The 21,681-nt window shown below is 37.2% G+C and overlaps 1 protein-coding gene and 1 pseudogene across 1 annotated transcript; both read right to left on the bottom strand.

Moving 5' to 3' along the window:
- Positions 1-11,171: 11,171 nt before the first annotated feature.
- LOC105948616 (uncharacterized) lies at positions 11,172-13,028 on the bottom strand. Its single transcript, XM_012971834.2, has 3 exons — positions 12,577-13,028; positions 11,975-12,241; positions 11,172-11,508 (listed from the first exon to the last, which is right to left on the bottom strand). Exons 1-3 carry the CDS (start codon positions 13,026-13,028, stop codon positions 11,172-11,174), a joined length of 1,056 nt encoding a protein of 351 aa, XP_012827288.2.
- Positions 13,029-18,982: 5,954 nt separating this feature from the next.
- LOC148772750 (uncharacterized) lies at positions 18,983-20,754 on the bottom strand (annotated as a pseudogene).
- Between the last annotated feature and the right edge of the window lie 927 nt (positions 20,755-21,681).

The following is a 21,681-nucleotide window of genomic DNA, read 5'->3' as shown; positions in this document are numbered from 1 at the left end:
TTAAATCTTCAAAATCAATTCCGTGATAAAAATAATTCAGACAATGAAGCAAGAACCGGTCAACGATACAAGTCTACACACACGTGCAAAGTAGCACGTGCTCAGAAATATGTAAAGAAAAACAAATAAAAAAAAAGAAAAAGAAAAAAGAAAAGGAGAATGTTATTGGGCATTCGTGTGAAAATACTTGCCTAGATATCTGGCCCATGTGAAATCCCAGCTGTTCACCATGTGAGATTATACTACTAATTAAAAACCTTAAACCTTGTAATTAAGAGAATCTTTACTTCTAATCTCCTCATTAACTCTTAACCAAAAACTACAGCTCGTTAGGCGTTGGTTTGCACGTGCGATGGTACGGATTGTTCCCCGTATCTATGTGCATGGACAATTTTACCCCTATCCGAACCGGAGCCAGCCCACTCGAATAGGGGCAAGTTTGTACAATCACATTATTGTGATGGTGGAAGGTGGGAGCTTGCACGAAAAAACATGTTTGATGGGTTGGAATGTAAGTATGATTGCAGGAATCATTAACATAATTAGATATGATTAATTAATTATTTTAGGTTTAGTTTATGGCTAATTGGCATTAATTAACATTAATGAATGTCATTATTGGATTCTTGGATTTTAACGACCTAATGATTTCATTGTCCAATTGATGATGAGAAGCAATCTCTCAATTGTAATTATTTATCAAGCACTTCCACAGATTCTATTCTTGTTATTCTTTTAACTAATTATTGACCATCTTTAAAATTTAAATATATTGCGTAGATTTGGTTCAATACATTCAATTCGCTTGTTGATTTGGAATTACAAGATGGTGTTTATAATCGTATGTAGGGCAGACAATCGGGCCATGTGAGTCGAGTTTGGGTTGACTCAATCTTATATATTATTGAACCTTATTACTAAAAGCTCAAGCTCATATACCATTGAGCCATAGACTCAAGCTTGACTCATGTACTTTTTCGGGTTTGCGATTTAGATCGGACTTATATCGAAAAATATATAAAATACATACTCTACAAAAAAACCTATGCAACTAAAGAACAAAATTTAGAGTATTTATGAAGAACAAAATAAGATAAAAATCAAGTCGCAAAACAAGATGAAAATCGTAGTCTATTCCTAAAAACAAAGAAGTTTAATGTTGCAAATGTTTAATCTTTAAGTAATTATATGAAAAAAAAAAAAAAAGCACTAGTGTCTAAAATGAAGACACATAAAACGAATAGAAGTAATTCTAGACGTACTACTAACTCCTTTTGACTATTGTTACAAACACCACTTAATTCCCTTTTTTTCTTTTGATTTTTTTTGCAAAATAAAATAATATAATATGGGCCGTAGGCCCGTAACTTATAAATTGAATGTTGAGCTATATCATTAAGATAATAAATATATTTTTATTTAATTATTAACCTAATCGGGGACCTTATTCTGGTTGAGCTATAATAAGCTCAAATTCGGCTCATAAATGAACATAGTTTAATAAAACGGCTCAAACTCGGCCGACTCACTAAATATTAGGCTCGACTCAAATACATGGCAGGTTCTGACTATAGGCGAAAGAGGCGGTCGCCTCGGACCAATAACTTTTAGAAAGAAATTAGGGGCCCCTAAATAATGTTTTGTACTCTTTTTATATACTAGTCATAGTGTTAAATGATATATTTTTAATGTATGGATAGTTCAACAATTTGAATAATCATAACTATATTATTTTAGATAGTTTAAGTATTTATTGAATTTTTTTACAATTATTAGTGCATTTAATGTGAATGAAATGTGTTAGATCAATTATAATAAGTTGAATATTGGATTCTTCCATCAAATTTTTATTTATTTTAAGATTTAATTTTTTTTTCTAGCAATCTTTACATTTTCTAATAATCTACATTGCTTATTTCTAACTTCAATGGCTTTCGTCAAATTAAAAATATACTTTACATTTGTTTATTGTATTTAAACAAATGTTTCATATATTTATTTAATTACTTGTTCAATGATATTTCTATGACTATTTAAAAAAAAAATCGGGGCTCTGCTCTGAACCGCGTTAACTTTTAATTTATCTTAACTTTGTCAACATTTCAGTCATAGTTTCTCCAAATTCGTAACTGCTAATCAAAAAATTCTTGTCCAGCTGTGCTCGTTAAAATAAATTAATGTGTACATTATACAACATAAATGGATGTCATTTTTACAAATTCTTAAAACTCGCATAGGGCCCCTAATTTCTCAGGAGCGACCATGCTCAAATATAGTCGAGCCGAGGCATCGACTTCGGTTAGGCCCAACTCAATTGTCGGTCCTAATAGTACGACCATTTTGATCTCACAGTTGAGAATTTCATAGTAAGATACCATGGTTAAAAATGCCCTAAACCAAATAAAAATTGTAACTTTTATTGTTTTATTTTATCTTAGTTTATAGAAAATGAAAAAAAAATTAAGAGATTAAGATGAAGAGAAAAACATTACTACACGATTAAGAAACATTTTGCATAGTGAACTATAGTTGTCAATAATCCTGAAAGTGGATTGTTAACTAAGCGTAGGGTTGAGCACGATTTGGTTCGGCTAGATTTTTTGTTAAAATCATATGTATCAATTTTTTCGTAAGACCTAAAACCAAATATGTCGGTTTATAATGGTTCAATTTTCATCGGTTTGAGATAAGTTTTTTTCGGGTCAAGATCGACCGCTTGTTTCATTTGTATAACAAAAAAAAAAAAAAAAAAAAAATTAGTTTGATTATTTATTTGAACTTAACTTACATAATGCAATGAGGCATACAAAACTCAGAATAAAAAATTGCATAACATAATAATAATTAAAAGATGCATGTACTCCGTTTTACTTTCATCAATCTAATAACTGAAATCATTGTAATGATTTCGTTTTGTTTTTCGACTTTTCGGTTATATTCTCAGCCCTAACTAAAGGCCTAATTTGTATCTTTACACATTCTGGACCTTAACCACTATAAAAGAAGGCCCATGTAAAATATGGAGTTAGTTAACAAATTTTTATCATATGGGTCAAAGGAGTCCATTTGATTAAACTTATTTTAAACATGGATAAACTTTTACAGCTGATAAGTTGTTTTAAGAGTTGATAAACAGTTATGTCTTATTTTTAAAATCAATTCTTAAACTGTTTCGATAATGAACTTATAAATTATTGGGCAAATTATGGTCACCCCTTGAGATATGACCAAATTACGAAAAAACCCCTCATGTTTGGGTAATTACAGCCACCCCCTCCTTTTAAATATTTTTACATAAAATTTATGTAGTTCAGTTATTTACCGACCAAATTGTATATTCAGTTCGGTAAACAGTATGAAATGTTGGCGTACCGAAATTTTGGTTTGGTTTTTACCGATTTAACATCCATAAGTTTACCTCTGGAGGGGTATTTTCGTAAGATAATACATAATTGAGGGTGGCTGTAATTACCCAAACAGCAAACATGAGGGAGTTTCATAATTTGACCATACCTCAGGGTGGATAAATGTATTTTTTTTTAAATCTTAAAAATTCTCCAACAATCGGTTTCATGGATCTTAAAAGTATTATTGCAACCGCCACTTCGTAGAATATGAACAATTTTGGTGGCGGAGCTGGGCCATCAATTGATGATGATGCGTTCTTTGCTCAACCGGCGATGCATGGGATGATGACGTTAGGGATCGAGGATACTGATGTTGCATATGCTGATACCTCAGGCCTTGGGGATGTCGTCGATTTAGGCAGACTTGCCCCGAGATAGCGGTCTTCCCGGGGCCTATTGAGGTAGTAGACTAACGCCTCGTTTATCGAATTATATAAGATGATATTAGATCAATTTTCCACCGCCTAACTAAATATTGAGTCAATATGACGACGTTTGGTTCCTTAGATTAAATTTTCTGTTAAATTTGTTAAACTATAATATTAAATTTGAATTGTCTAAAAAGTTTTTTAATTGACAAAATTAAGACATTTTTAGGGGAAAAAAAAAAAATCTTCTCCTTTAGACACCATATAGAAAATTAATCACGGGGAGGGGCAGTGGCGAGGCCAGAAAGTTTGTTGAGGGGTGGCTTAAACACACGGGGGGGGGGGGGGGGGGGGGGGGGGGGGGGGGGGGCGGGCAGAGCCCCCGAAATTTTTTTTGCTACAAAAGAAATTTGAGATGAAAATTCAATATGTATTTTTTTTCCTTCACTTTCAGAAGATAATACCAAAACGAATTGCGAAAGCTAAATTTCTATGAAAATTTAAAAAACATGAATATCAAGTCGATTATCAAATTGACACAGAGAAGTTGTCAAATGCTAAAACGATCGTCGGTGGGTGGCAATTTAACCACTATTAGTGTGACTGTGAGAGAGAACACAGTTTTTTTTTTTTCAAGAAACGTAATGAAGTTGAGAAATAGAAGATGAGAGCAAGTCATACATGAGGGCTTTGAGTAAGTGGACTAAAAATAAGTGGGCTTAAATAATATAATTAAATAGACTAAAAAATTAAATAGAATATATATATATATATATATATATATATATATATATATATATATATATATATATATATATATATATATATATATATATATATATATATATATATATATATATATTATCAATAGGATCACATCTCGAAAATATGAGACTTTGATATGTAACCTCTTAGTAGCTTACGAGTTCGGCTCAATAGATTTTATATCCAACATCTTCAAATAAGTTAAGTAGGTAAGACAGATGAATATTTGTAAATTTAATTTATTTACCAACGATAAACTAATTGAGGTTATTGGATAGAGTATATTTTTTATGAAAAGAATTCTGGTAATGAATGTCGGAACTCAAAAGCCCGAGGAGATGCACCTTATATTTAAACCTGGTGAATGGAGTTATGTTCATTTTTGCAAAGAGAGATTTTCGAATCAATGGAATGAAATGTTGTATTTGTAAGGAGATGGACCATTCCATATAAAGAGAAGATCAATGGTAATTCTAATAAGATCGACCTTTCTCGTGAGTATCAAATTAGTTCGACCCTTAATGTATCTGAAATATCTCTTTTTAATTTCAAATTTGAGGGCGACTTTTTATGATGGTGGGGATGATACAATCTATCCAAGTGAACGAGCTAGTATCGTGATGGATGAAGGAGATGTTCAATCGGATAGGTTACATGTGCTAAAAGGATCAATTATGCAAGCTAGGACAAAGAAAATTGAAGGTGGCGACATTGAATTTAATGAAAGACGTCGAATTTTTTTCCTTGTTTTATTTTAAGAGAATTGTTTATTTTCTATTTTAGAGTTTGATTTGGACTAAATGTATAGTATTTGCTTGTTTTCTTATTCAGGATATGTTAGCAGTTAGTTTCCCTATCAAACTTAGTTACTTTTGAGACAAATAAATATATTGCAACGAGGTTCATTACAAAACACGAATTTGAGAGTTTTGTAAGTGGATTATGGCATTAGTTCTTTGCATTTTTGGTTCATTTATAAGTAAGAGAGTCAATATTAAATCATCATAATTGTCATTATTTCTTATTTCATCCATTAAGGGGGTTCGGTGACAGCACACATGAAATTTATTTTGAGATATTTTAAAGCAATAATAATAAATAAGTAAAAATTTTATATATTATATTTAGATAGTATGAATTAAACTATAATAAGACCATAGTGTTATTATGGAAATTCTTTACACTTAGAAATTATGCACTATAAGTGGTTTTTCGCAAAAGGATCTTATACAAATCATGTTGTAAGTTCCAAATTCATTTTTTGCAGTAATCTAGAATTTAAACGCATGCATGGAAGAATATAAACACTTTGTATTGCATTCGAATTTATCTCTAACTCTCGGGATTAATTTTCCGCGTATTCCAATCTCGAATCAAAATCTCTAAAGAGGATATATAAAGGGATGACAAGATTTTGTAGTAAATTCCGTCCCCTATGATTTTCTAAAAACTTTTTTCTCTCAAACCAATACTTGATATTTATATAGAATATTAGCGAGTATTACATATTAGGAATAAATTTAAGAAAATTAATCATCTTTAAAGTTTAAACTACTGTATGAGGAACAAACTTCTTTCTTAAGTAAAAGGGACTTTGCCCTTTTCCCCCTCTCTTATTTCTATTGGTTAGCAGTATTTACTTTCATTTTTAAATACTCCATTGGGTTATGATAGGGAGAAAATGAGAAATTATGGTGCGGACTTCTAATATTTCATTAATTTCCATTAAAAAAATAATTTAATTAAGTATATATAATTATTGACTCCACTCTAGAATAATTATTGCACTTCCATCCAAAGTTAGGAAAAGTTTTTTTCCAACCCCTTGCTTTCTCGGCCTCCGTGGTGCTTTCGGCGGTGGCGCTCCTTCTCCGGTGGGCGAATTCAAACTGTATACCCACCGTTGTCTTCGTTTCATGGGGCGCGCTTCTTCGGATTGTGATTTTAGGATGGTTCCGTTCATCGATAGGGAGATGCATTTTTTGATTTTGTGCGGTGGGGGAGTTCTTGGATCTACGACGTCTTTCTCTTCTGCACCATCTTCGTGATGGTGCATATGGACGACGGTGGTGATGATTAAGGTGGGGCATTGTTGGTTTGGTGGAGGAAGAAACCCTAGGCGGCGTGTGTAGCGGCTAGGGTTCCGTGTTGAGGTTGATTGAAGGTGAGGAATAGGGAGGTGGTTAGGCCCTCGACGACTGCAGATCTGACGACATAAAAACCCTATGCGACGCATGAGAGACGACTAGGGTTTTCGTATGTGAGAAGCAACTACGGTTTGGCGGCGGCCCATCATCTTGCAAGGGCGCCACACATGGCCATGAACGATGATGGAGGTGGAATTGTGACCATAGAGGCTACTGTGGTCGAAACTACTGTTATCCCTCATGCAGAAACGTCGAATGTTGGTATAATTAAGGGTAAATTACACCCGCACCCTTGAGGTATGCTTAAATAACTTTAAGGTCCCTGTTGTATCGATAATTACACTCATCCCCTTGAAACGTAGTTATAAACTCTAATGGGATAATACATTGGATAAGTTATTACGATAGAGTTCTAACGGACTATTGGTTTCAGGAAGTGGTGGAGACAACAAAGAGTTATGGGTGATTTAAGAAATATTGGGGGAGTCATGTCACCCCATAACTCTCCACAACTCTATGTTATCTTCACCATTAGCTAAAAGTAATAGTTCATTAGAACCCTATCCGAATAATGTATCCAATGCATTATCCCGTTAGAGTTTCTAAATACGTTTTAGGGGGGTGAGTGTAATTATCGATACCATAGGGACCTTAAAGTTATTTAAGCATACCTCAGGGGTGTCGGTGTAATTTATCCTATAACTAATAACAATCTGCGTAAACGAAGAAAAATACTTACTTGTTTGTCGAAAAGAGGAAGTGTGAAAACACAGAGAACATTCGAGGTTTGCCAAGGCAATTCCCTTAAGACAATATTTTCGGGCTGTCAACGGTGCTCAGACTCTTACCACTCCCAAGGTACAATGATCGGTTGTCAAATATTTGACCCACGGCGAACTTGAACAACGAAAGAAACTTTGACAAAGGATAAGAACAATACGAAGAACTATCTCTTAATTGCCGATTAAATTCCATACATAATTTGCCAGATTATGTCCTTATTTATAGGCGGTAGAGATCCATTCACAGATGGTTGCAATGGTTGGAAGAAGAACAAATACAATTTCAATCTACAAGAGGCGAGATTTCGTTTGTAACATAAAGTTGTGTCTATTCTTTTCACCGTGTTCAAAACGTAGAAAAAATAATTGGTCATGGGCCGATTAATTATTTATTTGGTTTGGGCCAAATATTTTTATTGTCTGGATTTTGGGTCAAATAATTTGACTAATTGCTAAATGCCCCCAAAAGTAACACTAGACACCTAAACCCAAACTAGTCCTATCACTCGATCGCATCGAGCACTCATCCTTTTGAACTTTTAACCATTCAATCAAGACAATTTGCATTCAATTTACTTCATGATTATGATCAAGTAAATAAATAAAATTAATCTTTCACATAATTTTTTTTAATATTAATCAGTATTAATTACTGAAAATCATAAAAGTTCCATGTGGACCTCATTCGGAGAAATAAGGTGAATGTTTGTGGAATCCTTGAGATGAAAATTTAGGACCCGGGAGTTTTGGACAAAAATATGTATCGAAATTTCGACATTGGAAGTTGTTGGTGATTTTACCTACACGCAAGTGTAGGTATCGAACAAGTAATATATTGTAAAAAAGTCCAGAGATCGATTCCACATAGAATATTAAATTATCTAATCCTAATCGCTAGATTGTACCAATTATTATCAAGCCCACTCTACACAGTCGAAAGATGATTGATTAACTTAAATTAAACTAAATTAAATTAAAGCAAATTAAGCAAGCAAGAACGCGAAAGAAAATAAACACAAAAAATTATCAGAATAAACAAGCCTATGATTTTATCTTCCCCCTATGTGATTACTAAGTCCCCAGTTCTTTCAATTATGCAAGTAATTAACGCGAATTATTAACCTGAGATGCTAAAAAATCATAACTAGCTTCCGCGTGTAATATGATTCTAATATTCTTGATTAAATTACTGTATTTCTACGCAATTAGATCTAGAACACAACATTATGCATAGATGTCAATAATGGGCTACCTAAGATGCTAACTATATTCCTATGATAGCACAACAAATGCTCTTCTACCAAATTTCTAACTATTAAACCGATCTTCCGATTCATGCGTTCAACAATAACAGAAAAGCACATAAAGTTGTCAGTTTCATGCATTTCATAAAACAAGTATATATAGAATTAAAACTTGCATAAAATCAGGGAAAATGATTCATAACTCCCACATAGGGTTCAAATAAAATACTAGAACAAAAGAGTTTAGCTACTCATTATTAAATTAAAAGTGAAATAAAAATTCATGAAAGATGAAAGCTATGCTTGAAGTCTTGAAGTTATTCGTCTTCGTTCTTACTTCTTTGCTCTCAAAATTGTGTGAAAGAGGACCGTCAATTTCGCGCTTGAGATGGCATTTTATAAGGTGGGAAAATTGGTGAAAATATAGTTTTCTTGTACAATTAGGAATTCCTTACCCCGCAGCTTCGCCCGTTTGGACGGTCGTCTGAAAATTAAACCTTCATTTCGGACGGCCGTCTGAAATGCCGTGGGTTTATCTTTTTCTTCTTGACTTCGAACAACCGTCTGGAGTTTGAGTACATTTCTCGGACGGCCGTCCGAGATCTTGACTTGTCCTATTGACGTTGACTTCTCCAATTTTGTCCACCTTTTCTTCTGAATTGTAGTTTTGACCCACAATTTATTAAATTATTCACTTTGTGCCTAAAACACAATAAATCAAAACATTAAGCACCAATTATCAATAAAATACACCAAAAGCTCTAATTAAAAGATATAATTAAGTGTAAAAATATACACTTCAAATGAGCAGATCAACAATTTCCTTCTCCACAAGGTGGACCATATTCTTATCATATGGAACCTGAATATGGTTAGGGTGGAAATTGTTGGAATGATGGATCAATTAATCCATTCCAAGATAACCTGTTTGGTTTCTCAACGCCAAATGTATGTTAGCCTTGTACATGGATTATTTACGATAGTCACTCGCAGGCCGTTGTGGCAATCAATTACACACTTTGGACGGGTATGTACGTCCATATGGATGTGCATAATTTATTTTAACTCGGTTCGTCAATCTTTGGAGAAGCCAGGGGTAATGCGGTTACCCCATATATGCTCTGGGATCTTCATAAATGCCACCAAGAGAGTAGGTTGGATGACATCCCACCCACGGGATTCTTCTACAGATGGTCGAAGCATCCAGTCTGTAGCAACTAGCAAGCTTGATTGTGCTCTAGTCAATTAGGAGTGGTTGAATGACTACGGGGCCAACTCGGCGAACTTCCTCCCCTTTGGACAAGCATTAGACCACTCATCGATTCTTTTGAAGCTAGGGTTTGATGGGGAGCAGGTTTCTCGGTCGTTTTTGTTTTTTTTTGATTAAAATTTAAATATTAGAAATCAAAAAGTCGTAGACAATTACAACGGGCATACCCGAGGAAATTGTAGAACCTACTACTGAATGCAAGAACGAAAGTAACTAATATACTAAAAGATAAGGAAAAGTAGGATAACCCACGAAACCTTAGCCCCTAAATCTCGACCATCATGGGTGCATAAGGCTGCCCGGTTGTCCGCTCGTCCTCGAAATCGCAAGCTCCGGGTGTTGGCTAAACATAGCCGAGTAAACATGAAGTTGGATCTTCCTTGTGAGGTCCTTCTGAGTAGTTTCAATTTTATCAAATTTTCACTTGTTCGGAGCCTACCAAATCGGGTACACGAGACTAGCAAGTGCACGTCGTTGCATCTTGCATCCAATGCGGTTGGTCGTCGACTGATCCCCAACCATATCCGTATGTTGCCCCACACCTCCCGAGAGATGCTGCATTTGAAAAAGAGGTGCTTCATATTCTCGTCCACCACGCCACATAAGACGTGTTTGGAGTTGTCAACTTGGTGACCCTTTCGCTCCACTTGGTCCATCGTGGCCGTTTGATCCAGTGCAGCCATCCATAGAATAAACGAATGCTTTGGGGTCATAGATAACGCCCAAAGTAGTTTACATCACGGTTTGATCGGGGCCTTAGCCCTAATCGAATCATATATTTTGCTCACATTTAATTTGCCAAGCTCCGTACAAGATTCCAGCTTAGAAATAAGTAGCTGAATAGTCCACGCGTTCACCAGCAGTTCGTCCCGAATCTGGATGATGCTCTAAAAGAAGGGTGAAGTTGTAAGTGGTGGTGAAATCTCCTATATGCTTCGTCCCTTGAGACTGAATTCATTCATCCACTGTATCCACAGAGAGTCTTCCTTCAAGTGAAAATCCCACAAGTTTTTCACGAAAAGGCTTCGATTCCAATCAGTCAAATCCAGCAGGCCCAAACCCTCTTCTTCTTTCGATTTACACATCTTAGGCCACGCCACTTTCGGGGCAGGACCAACCATAAAAAAACATTTTGCATAGTTTCTCAATATTCTCAATAATTGCATGGGGATTAGAGAATATTGATAATCAGTAGCAACACGTCCCTTGAACCACTGTTTTCAAAATCTCCAATCGGCTGGGGTATGAGAGAGTTTGGCAAGTCCACGCTCCTATGGCTTGTTCGATTTTATCGAGTAGTGGTTGATAGTTCAGCACTCGTAACTTGGATACAACAAGTGGAATTCCAAGGTATCGATACGGGAACACTCCCGTGGCAAAGTGAAACTCGTTTTCAGTATTTAATCGGTCCCCCGGTTTGACGCCTGCTAAGAAAATATTAGACTTTATATGAGTTGCCTTGATCCCCAAAACCTGCCCAAATTCGTAGACCATCTTGGTGAGGATACGAACCGATTCCACATCTCTTCGAGAAAGGACCATTAAATCATCGGCAAATATCATATGTGTTATCTTGTGAAGATGGCACATCGGATGGTAGTTAATTTCTTGTTCCATCGGACGTACATGGAGTAGCTGGGAGAGGTAACATGTATGGTGATAAGGATCTCTTTGCCTCAATCCACGCATGGCTGAAAAGAATCTCTTTGTCTCACCGTTTACCGAAATCGAATACGATACATAAGTTACTCATTGCATAATCCATCCCGTGAATTTAACTGGAAAGCCCAAGCTCTCCAACATAACTTGGAGAAATTCCCAGTTAACAAAGTCACATGCTTTGCGTAAATCTATCTTCAACAAGCATGTAGGCGAAATTATTTTCCTCTCATAATGCCGCATAAGATGTTCCACCAAGTGTATGATGTATGTGATCAACCCCCCCCCCCCACCCCCCCCCCCCACCCCCCCCCCCCCCCACCATCACGAACGCTGACTGTGCTTTATCGATAATATTTGGTAGAACGTTGGCTAAACGGGTCGTTAGGACTTTTACAATGACCTTGTAGATCACATTGCAGCAAGCTATTGGTCGAAAATCCCCCACTACTTGTGCTTGTACTTTCTTCGGGATGAAGACCAGTACCGTGTTATCCCACTGCTTAGGCAATGAGCCGTTCTGAAAGAATTCTTGCCCCGTTTCCGTCAAGAGTGGCCCAACCGTTTCCCATGCTTGTTTGAAAAAGTGGGCGGTGAATCTGTCTCACCCCGGATCTTTGTTGTCCAAAATATCAAACAGTGCATCCTTAATTTCCGAATTTAGGATCGGCTCCATTAGTGTAACCCGATCATCCTCGTGAATCCTCATCCCAAAATGTAGAACCTCCAAGTCAATAGCTTCACACGGCTGACGTGTTCCTAAGAATTCCATGTAAAACTGCAAAAGTTATGCATGGACTTGCTCACGTGAGGTGGTCATCGTCCCGTCCGCATGGCGAATAGATGCCACATGATTCCTTTGTGCATTCCGCTTAACCATTCCATGAAAGAACTTGGTCGACTGATTGCTATTATTCAAATAATGTAGCTTCGCCTTTTGATAGTAGAAGCTCCGTTCCGCCTTTGTGAGAAATTTTGCCCTCGCTGATCTAGTAATGGTTTCTCGTTGTAGGACTGCATTGTTCTGGTCGTCATGAAGCTATTGTTGGGTCTCATCGAGTTCAAGAGACGCTCGTTTAGCTTGTTCCGAATGTGACCAAATTCCTTATGATTAAGGCTCTTGAGAGGGGATTTCAGAGCCTTCATATTTTTAATCACCGCCCGTTGTCGGCTTCTTTGACAATCTGTTGTCCATACTTCTTGTACAAGGATGGTCTTGAAGTCCCCATGCATCATCCACGTGTTGAAAAACCGGAACGGGCGTGAGGTCGGATCTCCATCCACCCCCATCTTCACTAAGATCGAAGAGTGGTCCGAGTTCTTCCCGAACAGTAAGAAAGTTGTTGTAGTATCTCCATAAGTTTGCAGCCAAGTCGGATTCACCATAGCTCAGTCAAGTTTTCTCCACACAGTATGATTTGACCAAGTATAATAAAATTCCCTAGTGGTTAAGTCATCCAACCCCGTTAACCGGAAACACTCCTGGATATCATTAACCATATAAGGGGTCACCACGTTTCCTCCCAATTTTCAACCGGTCGTCGAACCGTGTTAAAATCCCCTGAGCGTAGTCACGACAACGTAGAGGTTTGCCTGTAGTTTGCAAGTGACGTCCATAACGGCCTGCGAGAAACAATTGAAAATCATCCATATACAAAGCTCACCTGAATTTGCCGACGCGACACGAGACAAGATACTTTGCAATGAATGAGTTGGCACGTCATTCCCATCGTCTCCATCTGAATCATTGACGGATTCCATATCAGTAGAGTGCGGCACGCCCTATGAAGTTGGAAATTGTTCACCTGACCCCAGTGCCGCAATTTTCGTGCCATGATCCCATCCAACAACACCGGATCCTATACTTTTTTCTCCAGTAGCCCACAAACATCCACCTTATGTCTCCTAATGAGGTCGGCGACCTTGTTTTGCATGAGGGTTTCCCTCATGTTCCAGCAAGCAACAATCATTTAACTATGGGAGGAACAATGCCCCTCTGGAGCAATGGCGTAGTTTCATCAGTTGCACTAGGCGTCTTCTTCTCCATGACTTTCACTAGGAATGCGTCATCCCTTCCTTTCGCTACGAAAACAGCCGTATCCGGGAGGTCCTTCTTCTTGATCGTAACAAAGGGTTTATCCCCCGAAGTCGAATCAATAGGAGTTTGCAGATTATCGTATTTCTCCAAATCCCCTGTGGTCTCATAGGCGTTCCACAGCAATCCGTTGAGGAATCATCATCGGCCATGTCTATCTCCTCAACTTCTTCATCTGAAACGTCATTAACACTTGAATCCTCAAATACCGCGTGGGTGCCCGTTCATGGAACAATTGCATCCTCCACTTCTTTCATCGGCTTAGGTTGATTCACGGCCATGACATCATCCGGGGGCGGGGGGTTTCTTGCTTTGGTTGAACGAGTTAATCAGTGTCAACGATTTCCGTAGAGGTTTCGTAGCATCCACCTTCATCTGAATCTGTGCGTAGCCAAGGCATCCCAAGTCCTTTGTGATCTTGTCCATTTGGATTGGTCTCCCGATCTTCTGGGCAATCATGCTGAGCAACTTTGGTTGTACAATCCTCTAGAGATGTTGAAAAGCGTCACCCAAACCGGAACGTACACCATCTCCCGAATGTCGAAGTTGAAGAACTTCAGCATCGTCCGAACATACAGTGTGGAAGTACAAATTATACTTCCATGTATCCATGACCTTCATCCTATCTTGGTCCGATTCGAATTTGAACAAAATCCACCCGGAAGGATGGATTTGATACTTAAACGGGACACCCCCCCCCCATCTTGCTTTGATGTCCTTGATCACATCAATTCGAGGGAATGGCCCCGGAAAATAACCGACACTCAAGAACACACCCCTCGTATCCAAGTCTTCAACATCGTCTTCTCCGAATCGTAGAACACCGGAGTCATCCAATCCATCCACCGTGTGGAGCGCCAAGTCAGCCGGCGGTGGGCACATTCCTTTGAAGAAACTTTCCCACGTTTTTTGGAGCTTCCTTGTCGTCGGTGGGTACCCAACATTGTTCAGCCGCCTTAGATGTCTCAAGGTGAGAGACAGTCGGAATAGTTTGCTCCGTTGATGTGGGAACAACCTCAGCCTCCCCCAAGCCCTTGTCGAGTGCCTTTGGCAAGGGTTTAGCAAAACCCTTGCCCGTCTCCAATCCCTTATCGGCCGTTGCATTGCCACGACTTCCTCGCCATGTGCAGGGATGAGGAAGGTTAGCCGCTGCAAACGAAGCCAAGAAACCCTAGCCAAGGTCCCTTGGATCCCCAAACACCATCGCACAAGAGTCCTTGTGACTCGCGCTTCTTCACCACTGTGTGGATCTCTCTCCTCCATCTAGCACCAACCGCCGCCAATAAACCCTAGCAACCACCGATGGTCACCACCAATAAACAACGTAATCCCATCGCCGGAACCTCCCAAACCAGCGCCCACACAATCGGATCAATTAGATCAAACATTAATCACGTAGAACTCGCACAAGACAAAAACAAAACTCCTAACCGATGAGCAAATCTCCCCCAAATTCATAGTCAATATGAGCGCGTCGATGAGACGAAGCCAACGGTGGGTACACCGTTTGATTCCGTCCACCAGAGAAGGAGCACCGCCGCCGAAAGCACCCCAAGATGGCCGAGAGAGACCTAGGGGCGGAAATCTTCTTTTCCTAACTTTTGAGAGAGTTTTTTACTGAGTATCTCGGTCGTTTAGGTTCTTCAACATGTGGACCATGCATGAGGACTTCAACAGTATTGTGGAGGATCTATGGATTGCTGATCGTCGCGGGAGGCGAAAATGGGCGGTGATTCAAAATTTAGAAGCTCTTAAAAACCCCCCCTTAAGAGCCAAAATCGTAACGAGTTTGGCCATATATCGGGACAGGCCGATCGTGCGCTCACGAAGTTAGAGGAGACCCAACGCAAACTCCATGATGACCAGGATAATGGGGTGTTGCAACGTGAGGTCGTAGCCAAAGCGGAGAAGAGTTAAAATAATATTGTTTTTAGATGGGGAACAGACGGAATGGTTACCTGTTCTTGCGAAGAGGTCCATGCGGAGTTCTTTACTTTCTATACGGAGCTCATGGGCACCCGACTGTCATGTGAACCGATTGACATGGAGGTGTTTAGATCGGGGCCGTTGATCGGGCAGGTTTGAGAAGTCCGAGTTTGGAGTCAGAAATATTTCGGAAAATAAAGCCCTAGTAGGCCCGGATGGATTTACCGCTCATTTCTTCAAACATTCTTCGAAAACGTTGGGTCCACTATTGACGGAAGCAATACAAGAATTCTTTCGCAATGGATCTTTGCTAAAGCAATGGGATATTATAGTGCTCGTTCTTATCCCGACGTCTGCCCACGCCCGAACCGTTGGGGATTTTTGGCCAATTGCTTGTTGCAACGTTATATATAAGGTAATTGCCAAAGTAATAACCAAACGATTGGAGAATGTTTTACCTCGGATTATTGATGAAGCCTGATTGGCGTTTGTGGGAGGTCGACTTATCACAAACAACATCCATTTGGTTGAACACCTGATGCGCAATTATGATCGCAAGAGGATCTCCCCGTGATGCCTCTTGAAGATGGACCTACGCAAAGCATATGACTCCGTCAATTGGGATTTTCTTCTAACTATGTTGGAGAGTTTGGAGTTCTTAGCTAAGTTCAATTTTTTTTTAATTTTTAGTTTTTTATTCAGTTATTTGAAACCCTAGTTCTAAATCACAAACAAAGGGTATGTGAAATAATTAACTTAGGCATATCGATTTTTATACTTCTAATTGTTCTTAATGATTACGAAACTTTATTTTAGTGTATTTGCTGCTTGAAATTGTTTCACCTCTTCATTTTTTTGTTGTTTGTAATGATAATCTTTCAATTTTGCGTAGTCAAGGGTCTTAGTTGATGACAAGGGTTTTGGCTTTGTACTGAATATGATCTACGTTTCTCTTATAACAGTTGAAAATCGAAGTCCTATTACTGTTCAGAAAGGGGACGGATTGAGAGAGATTTGTCTACTTGTGGCGGGGTAACTTAATTTGCAAATGATGACTGATATTTTACATTACATTTTAAGCTAATCAATGATGAATTACGATTGTTATAGGCATAGATGTTTTTTTTTTCATATTCAAACAGGGCCATGATGGGAGACGGGCATATTTATCTGTCGTTTCATTTTGTTTGTCAAGCTAACTACAACTCCATCCACCACCACCAGTAAACAAACACCCAAATCAAATGGAATAGTTTTTTTTTAGAAGCCCATTATTATAATCGAAGTTATTTTGTATGTTGGTCATAACACCCAAGTATTTTCTTTTATATATAGTTCAATATTTAGTTTTTACATCATAACATCAATTTTCCATCTTTCCAACGAAGAGAAATTTTTCTTGAAGTAGTCGAACGAGGAGACGAAACAGAAGGTGTTGATTTAGCACATTGGGAAGACGACGAACTTTGGTAATTGCTCACTTTTTATCCAAAAGTTCTTTTGAAGTAATTTTTTGGTAATTGCTATCTAGAGGACTCGTATATTAGTTGTGGGCAAGTTATCCACATAACTCTTGCATATGCTGTGAGTTTGCCACTGAATATTAGTTGAGATTTGTTCCATCTCATCAAAATAAATGGAATTGATTCTGAATTTTTATGAATTGATTTGAGAACACGAATTATGTTCTATTTTCAATATATATGTAATTTTTGGTAGATTTATTCTTTAATTATAAGGTGGTTGCACTGTCATTTTATTGTTGTTCAGTGCCCAAATATAATATCTGATAAAACATTTAATTTTATCACTAATTTTTTAATGACATTTATATGTCTTATTATAATTTTTTGAGACATATGTCCCATATAAGTTTGAAGGCACAAATAAGTGTCCCAAAAAAATTGATTATTAACTACGTAACTAGGCATTTGGGACATTTATTTGTGTCTTGTAAGCAGGTATTAAGACATATATAAATGACCCGATAAGGTATGATATGAGACATTTTAACCCTCCCTAACTTAATGAGACACACATACATGCGACACATATGCTAAGTGCCCCGAAACCTACAAATGTCCCCATACCAACCATATTAGGACACCATATTAGGATACTTTTCCGTGTCCCAATAGGGACTTTTTGTTGTAGTGACAAAATGTCCTTTATACTTCAATAACTCTCTTTTTATAAATATTTTCATCAAAATAGATATTTATTAAAGATAAATACATGAAAAATATTTATTAAAATAAACTATAGCACCAAAACACATGACACATATATATTAAACAAATATTCTTTAGGATAATTTTTTTACATATAAATTACCTTTAAAATCTCATGCTGTTGCTTTTAAGTATTAAATTAAAAGAATAGAATGTAATAAAATTTATTAAGGGGAAATATGCAATACCTCCCTGAAATGAGAAATATCTTGAACTAAATTCAATTGTCTTTAGAGATTTTTGCCAGCATCCAAATTTCATTCTTAATTAGCGAGACCCCTTTAGACTAGTGTGAGAAGAAAACAATACCCTCAACTACTATAACTCTAATTATTTGTCCACCTCTATTACTTTCATCTTCTCTCTTCTCCACCTCTCAAATCCCTCAATTCTCTTCGAACATTCCGACCTTCCTCCACCGCCGCAGCCGCGCAACGGCCGCTTCCTCATTCGTCTCCACATAAATCTCTTTCACTCTTATTCCTTATCTCTCATTTACATCACCATAGTCTCCATATAGACATGTACACCACCACCATCGTCCCACTCGTTCCGCCGGCGCCTCCTTCATCTCCACGTAAGGCTCTTTCTCTCTTTTTCATTATCTCTCCTGATTTCACAGTTTTTTTTTTTCATTTTCAGATCTGTCCACCACACCACCGTCGCAGCCTCTCTCACTCTCACTTTCGTTCACCGCCGCCACCGTCGTTGTCGTCGACTCCCCCTTCATCCCTTTCGTTATTTTTCTATCTCTATTTATGTATTTTTCAATTTCTTTTTTTTTCTTTCCAGATCTGAACATACAATTTCAAATTTGAGTAGCAGCAGTAACCAAGGTAGTTAAAATCGGGATTTTACTTAAAATCGGAGAGAGGTAGTTAAATCGGATCGTAAAATCGTAAGATTTTACACGGCTTGTAAAATTAATTGCAACCCATTATGTATATATAAATTGTTAGTACTTACTACTTAAAAATCATCTCATAACACAAATACAATAAGTCCAAACAAATATAAAACATCCAAACATTATTAACATAATTTAAACATACTCTAACATAAATTGAACATAATTAAAATCTAATGAACTAGCTTAAATCTTCAAGGTTGATATTAGAATCAAGTCCATCGTCACTCTCACTCTCATTATCATCACAATCATCTTCCTCAACCAGCTCCATACTTCTTTTCCTTTCTTCATCTTCATCTTCATCTTCATCTACATCTTGCTCACTAGCATCACTCTCATCAAGAGGATCACCATCAACAAAAAATCAATGAGTGTCATCTTCTCCTACCACATCTCCATCCATCTCAACAACATCATCTCCATCAGGATCAACACCTCTACTCTTTCTGTAATTCATTCATCATCTGAATGTACTTCTTCGACATGGATCTCAATATTTCAGAACTTTTTTATCTTTCAACTTTGAATTGTACATGATGTACACTAAATTATTCATTTTCTTTTGAAGCAATTTGTTTCTTTTCTTCGTATGGACCTATAAATAAGTCAGAAAGTAAATATACAAATTAAGATGTTTAATAAAAATATTATAAATTATAATAAAATTAAAAAAGATTTTTACCATCTCGAATGCACTCCAATTACGCTCACTTCCCGAAGAACTACAAGTCAGACTAAGTATCTTTATAGCGAACTTTTGAAGTTCGGGAACTTCATCTCCATAAGTATTCCACCAATCGGCTGTATGTTTTTTCCCCCAACAATGCTCTTGCATTTTCCCAAGAAAACATGCCTTGTGCGTGATGGAATGCATCAAGTTGTAATGACGGTGTGCCTTTCAAACCGATCATTTACCAACTTATCAATTGAATCACAAAGTCCATTTTTAACCTCCCTATCATTAGCATTGAAAGTTGGACGATAATGAATCCTAGGGTTTAAATAGTGGGTTGTTGCATACAATGACCTATGGAGTTGATTATTCCACCTCTCATCAATGATCTTCCATATAGGCTCATATCTATAAAATTTCATAAAAACATAAATAAGAAAACTCAAGTCTTCACGAATAAATTAATAGATAAATTAATTAGAATTGTATGAAATTATTAATTAACCTTGATTTCACATTGTTGAAGTTATTTTGGATCTTTTTTTTTTTTTTGCACAATCCATCTCCTCGTACAAAAATGGCATAGCAGGTTGCTGATCTGAATCCACCAGCCATAGTACCTTCATTAGTGGTAAGGCAGCCCTAAGACATGTCACAACATTACTCCAAAATTTATTATCCAACACAATCTTTTGAACTTTCTTGCCTTTCTCCCTACGAGCATGTGTGCTTCCCTTCCAGCTTGGCGAAGAAAATATTGCAATTAAAGAACCCTTATGTTCACTAAGGCAACCAAAGTCAAATATGCAGTTGCAAACCGAGTAACAGCAGGCCGAATCAAATCTCTTCATTTGGTGTAGTTTTTCATCGAAGAGATGAGACTTGATCTATCATAAATAAATGTAGTGATCTTTCTACATTTCCTTATTTTTACTCGGTGAGTTTGCAACTTCTTCTCGAAATCCTCCAACATCAAGTCTATGCAATGGGCTGCACATGGTGTCCTAAATAAATTCTTCATTTTCTCCATCAACAACGATCCAGCTACTTTGTATGAGGCAACAATATCAGTGATCACTTGCACCACATTCTCTTCCCCAACCTTGTCCACAATTTTATCCAACATCTCAAACACCTTTTCAGCTGTTTTAGAAAAGGAAGATGTATCGATTGACTCCAAAAACAGTTTCTTTAGGACTATTAACCAAGAAATTACATATCGATCTTCTCTTTCTGTCAGCCCAACCATCCAACATGATTGTGCATCCATACTCCATTCGTCCTTGTTGACATCAAGGAAATTGTAATTTCCTTGACTTATTCAGTAAAAAAAGTCTCTCTAATCTCGTGGTAACAATGACCCTTAAAACATGGACCATGTCGAGCTATCTCCTCACATGCTCTCTCAAACTCGGGATTTCTCACTGTGTTGAAAGGGATCCCAATCGTATAAAACCATTTTGCTATTCGGTTGCATCTGCTTTTTCGCAAATCTTTCTTGAGTAGTTGATTCATAGTTGTTTGGTACAAGCCTGCTTTTTCTTTCCCCTTTGAAGCATGATCCATGAATCTCGAGTGTGTTTCATTCATCGAACCCGAGGTGTCATACAATTTCTTTTTTTTCCTTCTCTTTGATCTCAGCAAGAGTTGCTAGATTCTCAATCACACGGGTCTTCACATCATCTGGCAAACTTAAACATGCAATAACATTTTCATTTGTACCGGCAAGATGATTCTTCAAACGATAGACACCTCCGGAAAAAAATTTAGTACAATATTTGCATTGAGATCTCTTCGCATTATTGTCAATGTCAATGCCATGCTCCCACCCAATATCAGGTCTACTTTCACTAGACTTCTTCGATTTACTCTTCTTTTTTTTAGACACAATTGAACAACTAGAAGCAACCCCCGACATTTTAATAAGAATTTGAAAAATAAATAATAATGTCTAAGTAAATATTTGATTACAAAGACGGGAAATTGTCGAAATTTAATTTGAAAAACAGTCTGCCTTGCAAACAAACAGAGACAGAAGAAAGGAAAAAGAAGAAATGAAAAAATAAAAAATAAATACTCACCACAAATAGAGACATAAGAAAGAAAAAATAAAAAAAATAAAAAACAAAAAACAAAAAAACTCACCACAAACAGAGACAAAAGAAAGAAAAAAGAAAAAAGAAAAAAAGAAAAAAGAAAAAAGA

The sequence above is a fragment of the Erythranthe guttata genome, chromosome 1 (assembly GCF_056151865.1).
Source record: "Erythranthe guttata isolate IM_541 chromosome 1, IM_541, whole genome shotgun sequence".
Classification (NCBI taxonomy): Eukaryota; Viridiplantae; Streptophyta; class Magnoliopsida; order Lamiales; family Phrymaceae; genus Erythranthe; species Erythranthe guttata.
Note: the sequence above shows the minus strand (reverse complement) of the source record. Positions and strands in the feature narration are given on the sequence as shown.